The 16372-nt window shown below is 39.3% G+C and overlaps 1 protein-coding gene across 3 annotated transcripts in view; it reads right to left on the bottom strand.

Moving 5' to 3' along the window:
* The window catches only part of SKAP2 (src kinase associated phosphoprotein 2), a 115006-nt gene extending 98746 nt beyond the window's left edge, over positions 1 to 16260 (bottom strand). For all 3 annotated transcript variants that reach the window (XR_001411464.1, XM_014937908.1, XM_014937909.1), the window contains exons 1-3: positions 16131 to 16260; positions 5177 to 5282; positions 2782 to 2807 (exon numbers count right to left, since the gene is read on the bottom strand). Coding sequence is in view for 2 of the 3 variants with exons in the window: in XM_014937908.1 (XP_014793394.1) it covers positions 2782 to 2807; positions 5177 to 5282; positions 16131 to 16179 (181 nt within the window). In the remaining variant the exon portion in view is untranslated. The remainder of the gene's footprint in view (positions 1 to 2781; positions 2808 to 5176; positions 5283 to 16130) is intronic.
* Between the last annotated feature and the right edge of the window lie 112 nt (positions 16261 to 16372).

Genomic DNA, 16372 nt, shown 5'->3' with positions numbered 1-16372 from the left:
GATTCTGGGTGCTCATGCCAAGGCCCATACAACAAGACCTCACATACAATACTTTGGTCAAACTGACCAGTCACTGCATGCAAAGCCAGTGGTTCAAGAACATGCAACGATGAAAGAGTGGAGTGACAAGCTGATGCCCACAAAGCACACTTGTGGAACAACTCACAAGCTGAAGGAGCTGCTGTTTGAGAGACCAGAGTCAAGTTTCATTATGTTCTACAGGAACTATATGAATTTTGCAAGTGTTAGTCTCCAAAAGATTCTTCTGGATGCCTCTGGAAAGATGACATGTCACAACTCACAAGATTTTTGGAAACAGCTGCTGCAGTATGATAGTTAATGCTTATGATAATTACTATACTATGATACTGCGGTGCACAGTACAAATCATTCTTCACCTTTTCTTTCAGCTACAACAAAGATTATTTGCATTTTCTTTGCATTAAAAAAATTGAGTAGCTGCTAATGCAAAACAATGAAGAGCAAATACGAAGTTTAAATGTGCACAGCACAGTTTTTAATCTTCCTAGTTTGTTTCAGTGCAGTTCCCACATTTCTGCTTTCACCCCTTCTTTTTTCCTAAAATATATTTTCCTTTTTCACCTTGTGGTTTGGGATATTTCTTCTTTCCATGGCAGTGGGAGGAACAAGAAAATGTCTGTTCATCACTGCCACCTCAGTTTTTAATCTTCTCAAATTTTCCATTTTTCAAATGTCTAGGTGTGCACAGAGGTATGAATGGGTGTAAAAGTTGACCTCACTCAGCTGCTGTCACTGCTTTGTTACACGAGTAGCTGCCCAAGAATCTGACTGCTCACCTCCATGTGGGTCCTTTGTTCTACACCTACGCAAGTCACACCTAATCTGTACAGGCCTAAAGTCAGAATGACACAAGCAAATAAAGTTTAGCACACACTCCTTGAACCCCGGAAATTACACCAACAACCCATACCACTGAACCACATTCCCTCAAATATTTTGCAGATTAGTGCAGGCTCTCGTATCTTGTGATTTTTTCATATAAATGCACATGAATTTGGAGAAATTTATCCTCACTTGCAGAAAACAATGGTATAACTTTAGAGCCCTCCCATTTTATTAACAAATACTGAAAGAAAACTAAAGCATCAGTATTCACAGGCTGCACCATCTGTACATAGTTCCATAATCTGAACCAAAAAGAGAAATTATGAGAATTAAAAAAAGCAATATATCCTTCTTAAGTAGCAAACATACTGAAATAAAAAGAATAAGGCAACACAATTTCACAGAAATCAGAGGAAGTTACATAGTAACAATTATAGGCTATATCAATTAAATTATCCACTTTACTAGAGGTAATGAAATCTCATCTTTCTTGATAATTTGTTGAATCAGAAAGAAATTCTGAATCAAATTGCCGATAAAGTAAATAAACTAGAATTTTCTTGACCTTCAAAAAAAAAAAAAGGTACCCAGTAAATGCAAACTCTGCTCTTTGTAGACAACTTTCATGTTTATTAGAGAGTCATAGCCTCAGAAAGTTATCAAATCTTCAAAAACATACTCTCCAGAAAGTCAGATGCATTTACAATCAAATGACCATCCCATAATTTCATGTTAGTAATTTTCTTAATAAAATAACATTTGGCTTTTCCACCAATAATTCTGTTGACCAGTGAGGAGAGGAGGGAAATTACATTTTAACTTCAGTGTTGAGGCGCAATATAAAAAAAATAGCAAATTATTTGAATACAATTTTTAAAGAATCACATAGTTTGCCTTTACAAAATCTTGGCAGTCTTGGGAAGTTTCAAGTTGTATTTTCTCTTTCAGTTGAACTGCTATGGCTATATAACTTGACTTAAACAGGGATAAGAAATGTATGAACTTGTTGTGCCTTGTTATAACATTACTTGCCTAATATGACTTACATATTTTCACTTTATAGGGAGGCACGCCATAGCCTACACATTTGAACCTTCTTGTCCAGAAACAGACAGTTCTTCAACTGCAAGAAGTGAAGCTTTGCATAGGCTTTTCTGACCTCGCACTGTGACCCTCATACCAGCATCCACAGGCTGTAGGTCATGACCTCAAGAATTAGCATCATGGAAATAAGAGCCCTTCCAGGTTTAGTTACAGAACAGAGCGCTGTAGCAACAAACTCTTCACTCTTCTCTAAACTGAACTCTGCCGCTTTGTTTTAAGGCCACTAGAAGACAATAGATAACCCACACTTCAGTTTTCATTACCCGTCCCCTAAATCGTCTCCTCTCCAGCTAAAGCTCTGAGCTCCTGCTGCACTGTGAAAACATCCATCCCGGGTGGATCGAAAGCCAATACCATATTGCCACTAGATGATCCTATTAAAAGGTTAAAGAAACATCACTGCGGAATGGAAGACTTTTGCAACGTTAAGAAAAAAAAGGCTGGAATAAGTTGTCGCTATTAAAATTTTATCTCCTAAGCAGGCTGCTTTGCATGTATCTCCTCTGAAAAAAATAAAAAAGACCCTGCAAAAGACCATGGGATGAAACACTATACTATTGCTAATTAAACCAGGCATAACAAGGTTCATTTATATTAAAATTCTGAACTCGGAGGAGTTTAATGAAGGAAAGGGGCCCCTGAGCGCTGGTGTAGCGGGAGCATTTCCCCGCGTCCCTCAGCAGGGGGAGCCAGCCCCCTCGGCCTCCCGAGCCCCCCAGCATCTTCTGCCGGACCCACCCGCACCCGTCCCAGTGGGCACCAACACAACACGGGGGGGGAAAGGGAGGGAAGCAAAAGCACGAGATTTACCTTTATCCTGGAATTCTTGAGGATAACTGCAAGAAAACAAGAAAAAAAACAACATAAAGCTTGCAAAATTCACAGTACTAGAACAGGGCAGAGAAAAAATAGCATTCAACAAGTTTTGCAGTTGATACTTAGCACTGCAAGCTTTCATTAATAATTTTTAAATCTTTTTTTTTTGGCTATAACATTTACAGTTTTTCCTTTGCCTTCACAGTTGAGAGAATCCTGTCACTTTAAAGAAAACTTGAACAAAAACAACCTTAGACAAAGCAGCCTTTTCTAGGAATATACATCTACTCAGATATCTTAACGTATAAACACACAAAAGCATCTTTAATTTTAGTAAACCTTCTAAATGTTAAAATATTTGAAAAAGTTTTGGGCACAAGTAAAAGCCACTAAGTGTACTTTAAAAATAACACAGTTGGTCAGTAGGAAAAAAAAAATACACAAATAGTGGGTCTGGTTCCAGTAATTTATGAAATCCAAATGCAAAAGCATTAATGATTAACTAGAAATTTTAAAGTTAATGCATGCCTAAATAAAAAAAAAATTAAAAACCCACCAAATAATATCTCAACTTATTTCATGCCTAAAGAAATAAAATAAAATTCTGTCACCCCAGTGGGAAAAAAGACTATTTCTTCAGAGCTAAATCTTGGTATTTCAGAAAGTAAAATAATCATAGGGTACAGTTTTATGTATAAAGATAAAGAATCGGGACAGAGTTATGTAAAATGGCATCTCAAGAACCATGCATGCACTAGAGTTTATGTGAAAAGAAAAAGATTTAACCAGAAATAGCTGGCAAATAAGATGTGGCTGCCAAGACCATCTTTATGGACAATAAGCAGTAGTGCATGTATCAGGCTAGTCAGTAAACAGATACTTACAAGTAATGAGTAGGAGAGAAAGGAAGGGTCTAGGGATAAGAAACCAAGATATGCAAACAGAGATAAAAGGCCAGATCTCAGAAATCCTGCATAGCAAGTAGCAGTAATAGCTAAGCACAGCCTGATAAGTGGGATGTGAACATGAAAAACAACTACAAAATGCATTTATTTTGTAGCCTGCGTGAAAAGTAAAACACTGTTAACAGTGAATAACATTTCAGCAGATGAGGAAGGAATTAGAAATTAAAACAAGGCGTGAAATCCTGGGGTCATGGAAGTGAACGGCAAAGGATTTGAAGTCAACTATGCCTGTAACTGCAAGTTCCCTCCTTTGATATTTCATCATTCAAAAAAAAAAAACCAAAACCATAGTTGAGTCATAAGACTTAAGAAAAAAGTCAGTAGTGCTGTATCTGCAAGTCATCTGTACAGCCCCAGTTAGCTCAATAATCTAGAAGAGAAAGCAACAAAAAAAAATCAGAGAAGGAAAATCCTGGTTGCTTAAGAAAAGTAAAAAGAAAAAGTAGATCCCCAAGCATTTGCAGCCTGAATCAAAGGCATATAAATCTTCAATTACAAAATTTTTGGGACATATCTCATGTCTTCCCACAGTTAGTGTGATACAAAGAATGATGTCCTCGCCAAATGATTGTGCCATCTTTCAAATCATAAACAAGTTGCCACAGAAGCAGGAGCATGTCATCAAAGCAAAGGCAAGGAGATATCCAACAGGAGTAATCAGTAGGAAAACACTTTGGAAAAAACAATGGGGAAAGAATAGCAAGTACTAGATTATATCCTAGTTGATTAGAGCTGTAAGAAAAGAGATTTTTGCAAAGAAAATTTTGTAGCACAAATAAAACTACAGCCAAATCTCTTTAGCTGAACTGTATGACTGAAATTAAAAACACAACAGAACAGAGTCTTAAATCACACCAGATACTAAAAAGAAAAAAAAAAACCCACCAAATACACAAAAAAAACCCCACAGCCCTCTGCTTGGTCTGTTCTAGTATTTCACTATTTTAACACTGCTGAAACAAACTTACGATCTACAAAGAGTTTCCAGTTATGTTTCAATTTTCCATTATAGATAGAGCTACACGACAGAATATACAGCAAAGCAAAATCAGCACTGAATTAAGCTGTTTTACACCAGCTGAGTATGGTGACATGGTGGTATGCTCATTCATATTATCAATGTGTTGTGTTTCTCCTATTTTAATGAATCTTACCAAATCGGAGCTGAAGGCAAGCTCCACCCAACCAGCTTGCAACCAGGGTTCAAAATATTACAGCAATTCAAATGGGACAAATCCTTCTGTTCCCATTTCTTACTAAATTGTAGCAGCTTTGAGAAAGATATAAAGATTTGAAGGCATGCAGATTGTTTGACAAAAATGAGGACCTAGACATATTTTTTCATTAAGAGTTATTCAAAGATTGTAAAAACGTGTGATCAGTAAGCAATTTTATAACATATTAAAGCCATGAAGCTCACTTACCTTGCCTTAACATCTTTTATCTTCTTAAGAAGAACTTCCCTTTTTTCTTTTGCTTTCTTGGATAGATTTTCTCCTTTTAGCGTTTGGGAAATAAATGTGTCAATATCTAAATAAAGAAGAAAAAAATACACTTTAAAAAAAAAGATAAATATAATAAATAGATAAATAAAAAGATAAATACTGCTGCAATGAGTTTGTCCTGATACTACTGTGAAAAAACTCCGAAAATTATTTTCAGGCCTACACACAGTGTAGTTAACAGACATTTCAGATTCTAAATGGGATACATTTGTTCTCTGATCTACTTATGCTTAGCGCAGCAAATCCTATGGTGACATTTGATTCTTGCTCACTTAATTATGCCACGTAAGTCCTAATAAATTGCAGTACTATAACAATTACTTTCCATCACCTAAAGTAAGGGATAAAGCTAAAACATGGAAATAGCCTTTACACATGTATTACTGTCATGTTATTTCAGAAGTTCAAGTTACAAAAGTGGTTGAGTAATTCATTATTTCAGCAGTAACACCTCCTCAGCTACTTATGTAGGTCACTTACTGGTTACAGTATTTTCAAATGTTCTCACATTGTCTCTGAACTCTCTTCTTGACTAAAAGTTCATATCCAAAGCCTTAATCCTGCAAACAATTAGGTAGGCACAATAATCACATCAAAGGAGTCAAGCCCAAGTGTGTACTTGAAGTTAAGCATACCTGCCCTTGTAGAATCACAAACTAAGGCTCTAACTTACATTGTACTTTTTTAATTCTTGTCCAGAACATACATTATTATAGTCATGTACAATCAAAGCATTCCATAAAAGTTACCATTGTTCTTTGTAATAGAGTAAATATCCATTCCACAGGGTAAAAACAATGCAGTGACTGAGAACTTGGATTAGCGTAACTCCTCCAGCAGTATGTTTTCTTGGTTAACAAAAGTTATTGCCAAAAAACAACTGTAAAAGTTTCCTATAGTTACCAATCAATATATGATTTTCTTGAAAACTGAAAAGTAGAAATATGACCAAAAAATCCTGCTTATTAACTTAAATTTCTCAGTTGTATGGATAATAACTGTTCATCGAACAAGGGAAATCATACATAAGCAACGAACACCCCCATACGGTGTCTGCCCCTAACTTAAATTTCTCAGTTGTATGGATAATAACTGTTCATCGAACAAGGGAAATCATACATAAGCAACAAACACCCCCATACAGTGCCTGCCCACACACACACAAACACACTTTGGCTCAATCTGTGTAGATGCAAATAGTTAGGGATAGTACAATTTTAATCCTGTAATTTTTCAAATCAGATGCAAGGTTCCATTTTCATAATGGAAATACAAAACAACCAATTACATACACAAATATTTTTATGCAAAATTTTACATTGTAAAACAACATTAAATGAATATTTCCTGCAGAGCTCCTAACTGAAAGCCTTAATTGCCTGGGGTTTTTTCTTTAGAAAACAGAAGTTCAACAGAAACATATCCCACTTCATATTACAGGCTGCAAGAAAACAAATTAGGTCAAAAGTTACTCTTTGAGAACACTAGCATAGCTATTACAAAGATTCCATTCTTTATAAATAATTCACCAGATTATTATTTAGATGTTTATATTGGCTTGCTGTCATCACAAAATGTGGCAAAAATCTTCATTTTGTAAAGCGTTCTAGAGTTCTGAAGAAGTATATTGATTCCCCTCCCCATGGGGAGAAGCTTCCCTACCATATTTTCCAAAACAGTCCGAAGAGGGGGGACCCACTCTCAGTTCTATGGCATTTCTTCTTTAAAAGGATGGAAGAAAAGGCACTTAATGAGTATTATTGAATCCTCCAGACACACCCCCAATAGCCTCTATGCCGTAAACCAAGCATCCCTGGAAACATTTTGTCTTAACCCAGAGAGAATTTATACATCTTCATAAATTCCAATGATTGCAATTTCTGATGGAACAGGCAAATGAGGACCCACAGGACATTGATCCCAAGACACTGACCATCTACAAAACCTCCCTTAAGTCAAATGACCCAATACTTTTACTACTGAGGGCAAAAATCAAAACTGCCAACAGTTTTTTCCCCTCAATGAAACCCAATCAGATTTTCCAGCACCAACCAACCTTTCACTCCAGGAGGGACATGCTGATTAAATATTTGTTCCTCCATCCTTTTACCTATTTATTTCGAAAATTAGATAGCAGTTTCAAAGTTCTACCTAGGCAGCAATATGTGAAAGCTTAGAGGAATTAGTAATGTTTATAAATAAGGAGCTTGCACAGTAATTAATCACAGGATTTTGCCTCAGCAGTCTGTATTTGAACTCAGTGGGCTTCTTCACTTCTTGCAAAAGCTCAAAACCCAGCTAACAATTCAGTCATATTGGTTTTGACTGACTCTCCAAGCCTTTTTCAAACACAAATGTTGAGATAACTTGGTCTCTTTTCCCCAGATACGCCTTAATTACATTATCAGAAGCAAGACTGACCACCTCCGACTTAGAATGCACTGGAGATACAAACATTTGAGGACTAACTACGTTGTTGGCAAAATCTGTTCTTTTCTAGAAAAGTTTGAACTTCAAAAAGAGAAATAATGCAGAATTTTCAACCATAGAGGTACAGGGCTGAAGCAGATGGTCCATCTGTTCTCAGCAAAAGTAGGTGATGAGATAGAGGAGAGGGGGAAGGAGCGAGACAGAAAGAGAGCAAGCATGCACAAGCTCCTGATACGTTTGTTGTTTCTAAACAGCAGCAGCAGTTACAGAGAAGACACCCTCAGGATGGCCTCCCTCTCTTGTGGGATTGTAAAACAAGCTCTGTGAGCTTAGGTAGCCACAAACAGAACGCACTGTACTCATCCTGGAATACTATTACTTCCATATGTCCAGAGAAAGCTTATAGTTTGATTCATCACAACCCCAAAATATGAAGACAGACCTGATGTACACATGATCTTCAACAGGATGCTAAAGAAGCAATATACTTGGGAAATTACACACTACTGTATCGTAGATTTTCTTATCTAGTCACAATTACACAGAATGTTATATATCTTGCTCAAGCCCCCTTCTGATCTAACGTTGTAAATCCATCCAGGATGTGCCACATGCACATGAGTAACTTATCCTAAACTCACCAGGACAAGAAGCAAGGAAGTTATCTAAGTTAGGATCATCTCTTCACTACCTGTACTTCCACACTGTGGAAGAGTATGGAAGGAGCAATCCCTGCTGTCAGTGTGAACTTCATCACTGGCTTAACATAAAGGAAAGTTCACTCAATTCCTATGACATTCCATGAAGTGATTTACCTTAGAACAAAACCAGAACTCGGGATCTCAGTATGACAGATGCAGGTCTCATACAGTGAACTTCAGACAGAAGCAGCAAAATTTACCCATTTCTCTCCGCTATTCTAGTCACTTACTTGCTCTTCCTTCTCTCAGAAGATTCAAAACTTGCTCTCTCCTTTGCTAGTTTAATGCATGCAGAAAAGGAAAGTGTAAACTACTGATGACGAGTATTTCAGTGTAGACATTTTTCTTTAATGCTTCAGTAGCAGTTGGTCCATTGAGAAATTTAAAAAGTAGTAAATTCCAAAAAGAAAACCACTTTGAACAGATTTCTGACTTAAAAGCACTTTTACTGATCAGTTACCACACAACAAACCAGAAAAAGTATCTATTTCCGTACATTGTTTGTTTCTAACAAACTAAGCAGCTATTTAGTATCACACATGGCATAGACTCAGCTGTTTCCACTGAAAAGACTAAAATTCCAAAGAGAAATAAACTTTGGAAATGTATTCAACACCTCTTAAGTTTTTTTTTAAGCTTGTGTGTTAGACTGTCTGATAGCTGGACTACCGATATTTGATGCTCTGTTTCGTAAAGCTCATGATTTTAACTTTGTCTGAACCATAACGCAGAGAAATTATTTGCCTCCATAAATGAACAATAGCTGCTGAACTGAAAGATCCGATTGACACCATCCACTCCCAGATTGCTCCGTCAGTACAGGTTACAAACCGACAGAAAAAGGAAGTCACACCCCAGTCTAGCTCTGACCACTTCAACCGGCTCCAACAGTTCAAAGCTTAATTGCAAGTTCATACAACAGTCAAAAGCTAAAAGGCCATTTTAATTTCATTTTCATCTACATTCCTTTTACAAGCAAAAAAAGCTAAGATTTATTTTGCTTTTCATTGTTAAAACATTTTGTGGTTCTCCTTACTCCAATGATTATAAACAGACAACACCGCAAGTTTTTCATTGGTTTAAGTCTTACGGGCTATTTTCTTTAATGAAGTCTGAAACTACACAGATGGGCTTTTTCCAGAACAGTGTAAATTTTTAGCCCAAAGCAAGTGCTGCATTAAAGAGTGCTAATCAAAACAAATCATAGCACTTCTGTTGTTTACAGGGTTTAACGTTGTGATCATAAGTCACACTTAATAAACAAATATACTTGGGGCAGAACTACCTTATTTTTATGTCAGGGTGGGCCAAACAGACCCTGAGAGGGGCACTCAAAGACTGTGTCCCGGGTCTTCCTTTCTCCTCTCCTTCTAGAGAAAACCAAAATGTTGTCTATAACATTATCAGAAAATTAGTCACTTCTTCATCACCTGATGAGCTCATGCCATTCAAGTGACAGAGAACAATTATAAACTGGCCATGAGATAGGTGTGTTTCCACTCACGTGGCAGGGCACGCCTGCAGCTCCCTGTCCATGACCCGAGGAGAATGCAGGCTCCTGATTTGGGGCTGGAGACACATCCGTCATATGACAAGGGACACTTGCAGGGAGTCACCTGGTGGATGCGCTGCCAGTCACCCAAGAAGGGAATGGCAGGTCAGCAGAACAATTCCTCCAGCCACCAGCCGTTTCCATCTCTCTCCTCTGCCTCCAGGACTGAGGGAGCCAGAAGCCGGCTGCAAGCCAGAGAATTTGGGAAGGCAGGCCAGAGAATTTTGGAAGATAGCTGGCAAGCTAGGCACATTTGTGCACACACACTGTCCAAAGGCCACCAACTTCAAACAGACTGCCACGTATCTTTCAGCTTCACATGGGCAGGCATTAGAAAGCAATTAATTAGTTTGATTTCAAAGTTTTCATGCAATTCATTAATAGGGAACGGGCCTGAATACAAAATATCAAGCAGTATCTGTGACTGCCTGTCCTCTTGAATCAAGAAATATGAGGATTTTGTTTCTGCTCTCCCCCTTCCTTCCCAACTTCATTTAAAAGGCTCTCTCCAGAGTTTGCTAAACTGTCTTTTAAGAATATATATATACACTTAGACAGAACACACAACATAAAAGTGCCTGGCACTCTACGATGTCTAAAAATACCACATTGATCCAGACTAACAAGTAGGTAAGCATTCCTTTTAGCATGAAATCCTGGAGAGACTGGCCTTTAGAATCTACTGTACTTTAAATCCTGAAAAGCAAGGCTATCTTGCCATGTTGCCACATACAAAGAGAATACCATGACAAATGTTGATGCTCAACAGTTTCATTTAGAAAGCAGAAGTACACCCAAACTGCTAAGACTCCACAAATGAAGCAAACAGCTAACTCTTTAAAAGAGTTTAAAAAAATATTATAATCAAGCCTATCTAATCTCAATATATATCTAATCTCATTGACTGAGTAGTTTAGCACCCTCTCTCTACATTAAAGAGGTGAGAAAAGATCAAGCTGTAACATATTAAGCATATCATGAAAAAAACCACACCAGTACAAACCATGATCAAGTTACAAAGTGATTCCAAATGAATTATAATAAAAAAATGTTAAGGATTAACTGAAAGATTTACACTGTATGCCACATTATGCTGCATCTATTGTGGTTTGTTGACATATGATTATGAAAGAAAAGTAAACCCAGTCAGATGAGAAAGATAGAGTCCACGTTAATTGAAAAAGACAAACTAAGTGAATAATGAGTATATAAAAAATAGCCTATGCCATTTTTATCACCCGTATATGACACTTATTCTCAAATTTATGGCAGAGACAATTGAACTATGTTTCAAATCATTGGAGGTTATTTCTTACCAGGAATGCCTCTGTGCAATTTTTCACCTCACTGTTTCTATACTTATTCCATTACTACTGAAATACATATATATTACCAAAGCTGTAAATACACAGCTACTTAGTAGATGTCTACAATAATCACCCTGGTTTATCTTGTAAAGATGGATTCTTCAGCAAGACCCAGCATTCCTTAAAGCCTTAGAAACGTGAAAATGATATCTTAACACAAAGAGTAAAGTTTAAAACAACAATATCCTTTTAAAATTGGATCAGCCCATGAAGAAGAGTTGCATTGTACCTAGGTGGCTTTTCCTATGACAGGAATGCAATGAGCAAGTCCAACAACAGCTGACAAGGAGGTCAAAAAAGGGCAGTTAGTTTTCTGGGCATCAGGGGTAAATATAACTACTGTAGTGCCCAAAAATAAAAGGTAAGCAAAATTAAAGTCATGCACCAGACCCACTATCTTCTAGTTTTCTTGCCTTGCCCTCTTCTGCATGCTGTTTCCAGGATGCAAGCAAACAAGTGGGTAAACAGTATTAATTTGTAGAAAAAATTAGAGGAATCACATTGAAAAAAGGCAATTTGGACAATATAACTAAGCATTTAAACAAACTGAATAATACCGGGGTGGAAACAGTCTCTAGGGCAAGTATATTGGTTTCTGTTTAGTTTTGGGGTTTTGTTTAGTAGAACAAGGAAAATGGATGTTGGGACTGGATATAAAGTTCCATATGAACTAGAGAGAGTTTTATTCCATTTTCATAGCAAAAAATCTTTGTAACTTTCAAAATATGAATACAGAAGCTTCAAACTGGAAATACTGCAAAGTGTGAAAGGAAAACTGAATACAAAAAAGGATATCAGACCCAGTCAGAGGTGTCATGAAGATAAGAGGGAAAAGATAAACAATACATATATCTAACAATCGTGACACCATCAAAAACAGATTCTAAGAAAGTAAAGAACTCTTAAGTCCTCCAACTAAATCTCCACTACTGAAAAAACTCAAGAATTATTTTGTTTCCAATCAAGATGACTGGAGCAACCAGTCTGATTTACATCACAGGAGAAATAACGTGCCTTTGGGAAAGAAGCAGCCTCTGAAATCTCTCTCAGCTATGGACGAGTCAAAATTTAGAGCGCACACCAAAACATAAAAATAAAATTGAACAGGCCTCCAACAATATACGTAAACAATAATAATTTGACAGCAAGAAAAAAACAAAAACAAACAAGTAACATCCCACTTTGCCAAACACCCACAAAAACATCCTGAACATAAAAACACAACAGAGGATGCCTTTTCAAAATAAGAAAGGCACCACGGGGTTGGGCTTCCTTCACTAAATTCCAAAAATCTGAAGCATCACCTAGAAGGTGCAGAGACATAGGCAGGGAATGAAGTTACACATGCTACCACACACCTCGCAGGTGTACAGAGGGAGATGAGAAAGTGACCAGATGAGAAAGCTCTCCTCCCACCAGAAGCCGAACTCATGACTAGAGGACCCTGTTTCTGTCTCCGCTGTTTCCCTCCCACCACTTGAACAAGTCAGAGGAGAGAGGATGGGACTGTGAAATCCTAACAATCCTCTGCACTGAGCCCACTGCCACACTGATCTTTCCCTTCAACTTTACAGGAACAGCTTCCTCCTGTTTCCAACTAAGGCTGTTAGCCCTCAGCTCAAGCTGTGCTTCTGCCTGGAACGTTTCAGCACCACTGACACGCAACTATGATGACCCTGCCAGCATGTGTGACAGAATTTGTTTTTGTGTTAAAAGATATAATATTGTTTAGGTTCAAAGTAAAGCACTCACAAGTCAGAAAGTTTCCTGTGCAACTTTACTTCATCCCCTGGTGTGTTTATTCCCATTATCACCATGTTTAACTACAGGGGCACTTAGCATGTTTTCCAGTAGGACCCCTACTTGTTCAGCTTAGTGGGTGGACGGTACTCCAACAATCAATCAAGGGATAAGGAAATCCATGTGATCGCTCCTCCATTTGTTGCAGTAGCTTGCAATAGTAGGCAAAAAGGAGAGGAGGAAGAGCACAATATTTATGAGATTTTGTATCTGTCACTGCCTCACTGCTATGCAACTATCAGGCTAAAAAAGGTGCTTGTTGCTAGACATTAACTGCATGTTCTCAACAGAACCCAATGTGAAGAACTGCCAGCATTCATAGTGGCCACTGAATATAGACATCCAACTCGCATTATTTTCTGGAGAAACTAGCACAGCATGGAAGCAGGTGAATTTGAATTCTAATTCTGTTCCACCATTGATTATTTTTTGCGACCCCAGATCACATCTTGTTTATTACACTAATTTTACCGTCGGGAAAACATTATTCCCTCATTTCAAAGAGGTGCTGAATCAATACTTGTGAGCCATTAAAATAATACATTAAGAAGCACCCTCAAAGAGGAACATGCAGAAATTAATGACCATCTACCCACTGCAGTCTTTGTATTGCATAAGGGTTGCTCAATGAATAGTAAAAATATTACTTCCTTCCTCCATTACCATACATCTTCACTACCTGAATACTTTGAGCAAAAAGAAGCAGGAAACTACATAAATAAAGATTACCAGAACCTAAATGTATCAGTCAAAGAACTGCTAATGCAGTCTGAACTACCGTAGTTTCTAACTGTCATGCACTTGACTGGTAATATGGAAAAAAAATAAAAAAGGAAGGAAAGCTTAACACAACATACACAAACTGCTAAAAGTATTTTTTTAAAGGAATCAGGTTATTGATTTTTTACATTGTATAACCATAATTATCATTACATTTGTTTCCCTTTGATAATTTCACAAGTAAGGATTAAAAGCTACAAACTATTAGTTGTTCCTCACTATCCCATCTCCACCCTCCAAGATTTCTGCTTACTTCATAATTACACTGTAATAAAATTAACCAGCTCACTTTGCAATGAGCCCCAAAACAAAATTGGGTGTGAATGCAAATTAAGTTGAAAATATTACCATTACAGTTGTAGAGATGTATTATGTAGCATTTATGCTACCATAACAATAAACCAAAGATTTAACAATCATTGGTAAAGCATTGTATTCTCCTCTTAACTTCAGTAACAAAAGTAACCATCTTGTTTTCTTCCAGAAAAGCTGAAGCTGTACACACTCTACAAACACTAGACACCTGTATATAACTTCTACCATTGATCATAGAGACTCAAATAATACATTTCCTTGAGGGAAAATAGGTGTTATCAGTTTCATTTCAAAATACAAATCTTTGTACCGCTCTTTTCATGGGAGACTGGAAAAAGACGAGGAAACTGACAAGTCGTGTAAACAAGGCACCACGACCAAAAAACAAAACACAGTCTGGAATTATGGCATCTGCACCATACGCTGCCCTCTAAAAAAAAAATCCTAAAAACACTTATAACATTGAAGAGTTTCAAGACCAGCTTCACGCAGTGAAAATCGCCCCAAACACACACACGCTTCATTTGAGCATAAGGTCCAGAATACAGTAATACCATAGAAACTACCAAGGTCTGGAAAAAGCTCTCAAAGACTAGTTTTTTAAAATATATCTTCTTTAATGATTAAGAATGTATGCCATGAGAAGAAATAATCAGAAGCTCTCCTTTTTTCCCCGGTGGCCTTTCATGCAGATTTTAACTACAGATGGTATGATCTTCAAATCATGTAGTTACAAACAGTAGTTGGGAAAACACTTAAGACAATTGGCAGAAGTGCTTTAAAGATGAGAAGACTGACTGGTAAGAGCAATATGTTTCAAGCGTGAACTCTTACAATCAAAATATTTTGAAAAAGAACAGGTGATGAGCTGCACTAGATGCTAGCAGGTGCCTACCCGCATAATGAAGTGCTTCATTTCAGAGAGGACTGTGATAAGCCTGGGTAATTTGAATGGCTTAGCCAGAACCACGCAAGTTCCTGTAGCAGAAAGAGAAGTTCTCAAAAGAAAGATACCCCCGCTGAAACTGTTCCAGGACAGCAAAGCCTTTTATGAGCTTTTCATAAAGATAAAAGAAATCCCAAACTGGAAATATACAAGTTATTTTAGCGGACTGCAAAAAAGTAAGTTTTTCTTTAAAAAAAATGAAATATAAATCTTGAATGCAATAAACTTCACCCAGGTACTAACGCTATTGCTGACAACTTTTTAAGGTGAGAAGCCATCCCGTTCCTACACTCCAGCGTACCAGCATGGCCAGTCACAGTCAGACGTGTGTGACTGATGTGACAATACGCCAGCGGTTCAGTAACATCTTCATTCACTTGGATGACACCAGGCTAAGCTGTTCAGCGGGCAAGTTTTGGGGGGGTTAATTGTGGGAAGCGGCCCTGCTGGCACCCCAGCAGCCGGGGTTAGCTCCCCACCGTACCTGTCACACCCCGAAGGGGAGACACCTTCGCCCCACGGGCTGAGCGGTCCCCCCCTGCCCCACACCCCGGTCACCGGAGGCCTTCCCACCCCGGGGGGGAGTTCTGAGGAGACCCCGAACGCCTCCCGCCTTCCCACAGACGGACGGGCCCGGCCGGGAGCGGGACCCAGAGCCAGACCGCTCTCCTTCCTCATTCGGGGTTTGCCCAGCAGCCGCGGGGAAGGGAAGGAAGGGAAGGGAACGGCCGCTCCGCACCGGCGGGAGGAAGTAACCGGCGGAGAGGAACCTGCAGAGGGGGGAAGCGAGAGGGGAGCCCCGAACCCACGGAGCAGCAGCGAACGCCCAGCGCCGGCGGAGGAGCGTTCCGACGGGGATAAGGCTCAACGGGCCGGTCCCCCCCTCCCAAGCCCCGGGTGCCCCGGCCCCGTCACACACACACCCCCCACTTCGGCCCGCCCCCCGGGAAGCCCTCCCTCCTTCCGTCCCTGCCTCCCCTACCTGCCAGGAGGCTGCAGACCTCCTCGGGGATGGCGAGCGCGCCCTGCATGCTGAGGGCGGCGGGGGGCAGCCGGGCGGCCGGGGACACCCCGCGGGCGGGGCTGTTCGCCTGGGTCCGACCCCGGCTCCGCCAGGGAAGAAGGAAAGGCCCCGCCCCTCCGGGCGGCAACGCCAGGGCCGCGAGCTGCGGGGGCGGGGCTTCGAGCCGCGGGGCGGGGCCTCTGAGCTCCCCCGCCCCGCCC

The sequence above is a fragment of the Calidris pugnax genome, unplaced genomic scaffold (assembly GCF_001431845.1).
Source record: "Calidris pugnax isolate Ruff unplaced genomic scaffold, ASM143184v1 scaffold11, whole genome shotgun sequence".
In the NCBI taxonomy this organism is placed as follows: domain Eukaryota; kingdom Metazoa; phylum Chordata; class Aves; order Charadriiformes; family Scolopacidae; genus Calidris; species Calidris pugnax.
This window is presented reverse-complemented; position numbering and strand designations above follow the sequence as displayed.